Source organism: Gekko japonicus, unplaced genomic scaffold (genome assembly GCF_001447785.1).
Source record: "Gekko japonicus isolate JY-2015 unplaced genomic scaffold, Gekko_japonicus_V1.1 scaffold784, whole genome shotgun sequence".
In the NCBI taxonomy this organism is placed as follows: Eukaryota; Metazoa; Chordata; class Lepidosauria; order Squamata; family Gekkonidae; genus Gekko; species Gekko japonicus.
Window position 1 is genome coordinate 423,763 of NW_015164207.1, and position 4,603 is coordinate 428,365.

General features: G+C 51.8%; 1 protein-coding gene across 1 annotated transcript in view; it reads right to left on the minus strand.

Moving 5' to 3' along the window:
* Nucleotides 1–4,603, minus strand: part of DDX27 (DEAD-box helicase 27) — a 12,728-nt gene that overhangs the window by 5,685 nt on the left and 2,440 nt on the right. The window contains exons 2-5 of the mRNA XM_015408419.1: nt 4,433–4,495; nt 2,828–2,972; nt 648–700; nt 429–540 (exon numbers count right to left, since the gene is read on the minus strand). Coding sequence (XP_015263905.1) covers nt 429–540; nt 648–700; nt 2,828–2,972; nt 4,433–4,495 — 373 coding nt within the window. The remainder of the gene's footprint in view (nt 1–428; nt 541–647; nt 701–2,827; nt 2,973–4,432; nt 4,496–4,603) is intronic.

Consider the following 4,603-nt stretch of genomic DNA (forward strand, 5'->3'; position numbering starts at 1 on the left):
CCGCTGCAGAGTCCCCCATGCGGCCCCCTCCCGGAGGACCGGGGGGGGGGGAGGCTCCCACCCAGGAGCAGCATGAGGGGGAAGTGAAAACTGCCCGCCCACCCCGCCTGCAGCAGCCCTCCCCAGGGTCCGACCACTTAAATGCATTTTCACTCGCTCCTAAACCAAGGAAATTCCAGCCTGAATCTCGGAGAAAATGGCTTGAGAAGCCCATGTGCGGCTTTTGCGTTTCTGTTTCGCCAACGACCGTGAAGTCAAACAAGCAGACTCTTTCACAGACGAGGTCTCTGAATTCCCAAACAGGTCTCTGCCCCAAACAGGCAGCAGGGTCACGGCTTTGGGGGCCACGGAGGTTTCCAGCAGGGACAGCTCAGCCCCCCCCCCCGGGCTCCCTTCCGTCCTCGGCTCCCACGGAAAGGACTCATCACCAGCTACCTTCAGCAAGGGGCGCGAGAGGTTCATGTCTTGGAAGGACAGGCTGTCATCGTAATGCGAGGCATCTTCCCCAAAGAACAGCTCCGCTTCTTGGATAGCGAGATCCTAAAGACAGACAGGGAGGAGGACCTTCCTGTGAGGGGGGGGGGTTCTTCCCCTCCTGACATGCCCCTCTCATCGGCAGGCGGTGGCCACCCGCTTCCCAGGCTTACCTCTTCTCCTCCCCCTCTTCTCCGCTTCTGCTTCCCCTTCACCTTGAGTGTGTCTGCAAAGGAACAGAAGCCAAACGTCGTCGTCAGATCCTCAGGGCCCCGGACGCTGCTGCTGCTGCTGCTCACGGGCTCAGACTGGGGCACCCTCAGCAAGTGATTTATGACTCGGTCTTTCACAGATTAGAACTCACGTCAGCGACTGTGCATGGAAATGCTCTTTGAAGGATGTGACAAACTGGCTTTGATTCTGGAAGCCCACCCCAAAATTTAGCAGCCTGACTTGCTTTTCAGCCTTCGGAGCTCTGCAGCAGAATGAGAACATTTTCTCATTCCCAACAAAACCCGATCTGTCCCATTTCTCACATCGTGTGCACATTTCAGAGCAGGCCCTGCCTTAGAAGAGGAAGAGGCCTCCCTTCCTGTGCAGGGGGGGGGAGACGGGGGGAGGGGAGAATCTGCTTCTCTCCCAAGATGGCTGCGCCACCAACCAACCAACCACCTTTATTGGCCTTCTGCACTAAGGAGAGTACAAGACATAAGAAGTACCCAATACAGTTAATGCGCCACCAACTGTTTTTATAAGCATAGGGAAAAACCTGAAACCAAATAATTCAGACACTGTTTTAAATTGAGCTAAACTGGTTTTCTGGTTAATCTAATAAATCAAAATCAAATGAACACTGCACCTTGACACAGATTTTAACAAGGACTACTTCCAAACAAGAACAGTCGCAATGGCAGCTTACTACGGCATAAAGTAAATCACATATGTAAGCACGTAAACATGACAAACAGAAGGAGTGCGTATTAAGGCTCTAGCAGAAGTTCTGTAGGGAACAATCTGAAGAGAGTCTGCTCAGAATGTGTCCTTTGGACTGCAGCCCCAGCCTCTAAAGCTGAGCAGTAGAAACCAGAGAGGGCACTTCCGACCCTGCAAATTCATTACCTACAAAAGGTCCAACTCGTTCACAGCCTGGCTCAGGTCTTGCGAACGGAGTCAAGTAATCTCAGATTGGTGACCAAGATCACGTTAATTCACGCCATGGCATTACTATATATGGGTTTAGGTTGGTCGACCGTGTTGGTCTCCAGCAGCAGACCAAAATTTGAATCCAGGGGCACCTTTTGTTCAAGGTATATACGTTTTCGTGCGTGCGCACACTTTGGATTTCTTCAACCATTACATTTTTTGGGGGGGGGGTAGTTGCCAGGAAGGCAGAATCAAGATACATAATTAACTGAGCCACGGGAGCTGAGATTGGATTAAAGTGGTTGTTAAGATCTGTGAAAGGCAGTAAATTAGCATACACGTGCACGAGTCAACAAATAGCCGTGACAACAAAGTTTTGAGTCCAGTGGCACCTTCAAGACCAACGAAGTTCAGTTCTGGGCAAAAGCAGGAAGAGACTCAGCATGTGTAGAGGCAGACACCCTCAGAGACAGTGAACCAGACTCACTCTGCTGCAGCATAACTCGTCCCATAGGGAGCTGACCGGCGCTGCTGCCCTGGCCTGCTCAGGGTCGCTCTGCAAATTACCAAGAAAAGCGAGGAGTGCAGGTTGGTGCCCCTCCTTAGAATCCCAGAATGTTAGAGTTGGAAGGGGCCTTGCAGGTCATCTAGTCCGACCCCCTGCACTCTGTAGGAGCATAGCCGAAAGATAGCCCGACAACATACCTTTTTAAGAGAAGTCCCAACATACACAAACAGCAAGCACTAGTAACAAACTAGCACTCCTTCCGAAGCTAAATGAGGCCCTATTGTAAGAATGCCAACGCCAGCCACAAGCAAACAGTGCAGTATCAAATTTGTTATAATTCCCACTAAACGCTTCCCTACCATGCCTGTTGTTCAGGTCTGAAAGATGAGAAGTAATGAACACCAGCATTCTCGTTTCTCAAAGAAATCATTTATTACATCAAATCTGCATACGTTCACCTCCTTACTGGTCTGTAAATCTGTGTCCATGCAACAAATTATTTCTATTACAGCAGCCAAGACACACTGCTACTGTTTTGGAGCTGGTGCACAGAGATGCCTTACAAACAAAATAGCAGAAGGTTCCACTGGAAGGAATATATCTGACGAGAGAGAGCCTGATAAAATCACCCTGTGCGGCAGAGTCACCAGATGCCCACTCACTCTCTGCTTCCCTACGGCCACCGTATTTAGTCCTGTTTACCTGCTGTTGAGAAGATTCCCTCGTCTGCAGAGGAGTAGCCTTCCTCCTCCTCTTCTTCCTCCTCACTATCTTCAAGGCTTGCCTTAGCCTCCTGTGCAGCCTCTTCAGCACCTCCATTTGCTGTTTCTTGTTTTGTCTGCTCCTCCTAGGACAGACACCACAGACTGAACCATGGAAAGTGGCAGCTGAGCACCCCCTTCTTTGCGAAGTGTTCTACCCTGGCTTCCCCCCCCCCCCACCAGGTATTTTCTGCTTGTCTGTGCTTCTGTCCCCCACCCCCCTTCCTTTCAAGCATGTCTGGGGGCTCGGCTCTGCCTCCTGAGTCAGCCACTTTGTAATGGTGCCTGCCACCATGCCTCGAAATCCCAAAGGTGCCCACCGGCTCAGAAAGGTTGGGGGCTCCTTGTTTTAACACATCAGGTCTAATGTTTTGCTTCAGGCCCCCACAGGAGGCTGCGCCAGGACTACTGCATGGCTTATCAGATGCTCCATCTAATAGACCCTGTTAACCTGCACTCTGCACCATCAGCTCTGAGTCCCAGTGAGAGGCTGTAAATAAAACTGAGCAAAGTCTGAGTCCAGCGGCACCTTTGAGACCAACAAAGTTTAATTCTGGGTAGAAGCTTTCATGTACTGGGCTCAAACTTGTATTCTGTTGCTTCAGACCATCACAGTCGGTGACCCACCTGAATATCTAATCAATAACAACTAAACAAAATGCCTCATACTGTTTGATTACCTTGTTGTTCATCATGTAGCCCACCTTCCCCCTCAATGAAACAGAAGAAGAAGAAGAGATTGGATTTATACCCCATGGCCCTTCACTACCCAAAGGAGTCTCAGAGTGGCTTCCCCTCCCCTCCCCACAACAGACACCCTGTGAGGTGGGTGGGGCTGAGAGAGCTGAGAGAAACTGCTCTTTTTTTCAAGGACAGCTCTTGTCAGAACTACGGCTTGCCCAAGGTCACCCCAGCCAGGTGCATGTGGAGGAGTGGGGGAATCAAACCCGGTTCTCCCAGATTAGAGTCCGCACACTTAACCACGACACAACACAACACTGAAACGTATAGGCTGTCATCGAAAGCTGTCTCGAAGCAGAAGAAAAGGTGGGATATAAACACTTCAATAAACCCTTTTTTATAAAACAAAGAAGCCTCCATTTGCAGGGCACAGCTGAAGAACAGCAAGAGACTTGGGTCCGGGGCGGTTCCTCGGTGGGACAGGATTCCTCGGGAGGTGGTGGGCTCTCCTCCTGTGGAGGTTTTCAGACAGAGGCTAGATGGCCATCGGACAGCCATGCCGATTCTGTGAACTGAGGCACACCACGAGAGGGGGGGGGCAGGGTTAGGGTTGCCTCAGGGCTTAGTTCTCGCGGCCCTTTCTGACACGCCCGGGGAAATGTCGATCGCCACTTTGGGGTCAGGAAGCAGTTCTTCTCCAGGTTGGTTTGGCCAAGGACCCTGGAAGGGGGGGGGGGGCTTGTGGCCATCTTGCATGGAGCAGGGGTCACTGGGGGTGGTATTTGTGAATTCCCTGCATTGTGCAGGGGGGTCGGTTGGACTAGATGACCGCTGGAGTTCCCTCCCAACTCGAAGATTCCCTCACCTGCGCTCTCCTCCTTCCCCTCCTCACTTTGGCGATCTTCTCGTCCAGGCTGGTGGCCTTCCTCTGTCGGGGGAGAAGGAGGAGAAGAAGAAGGGGAACCCCTCAGAGAGAGAGAGAGAGAGAGAGAGAGAGGCGGAGAGGGGTGGGTGGGTGGAGCTCCCTCGGACCCCC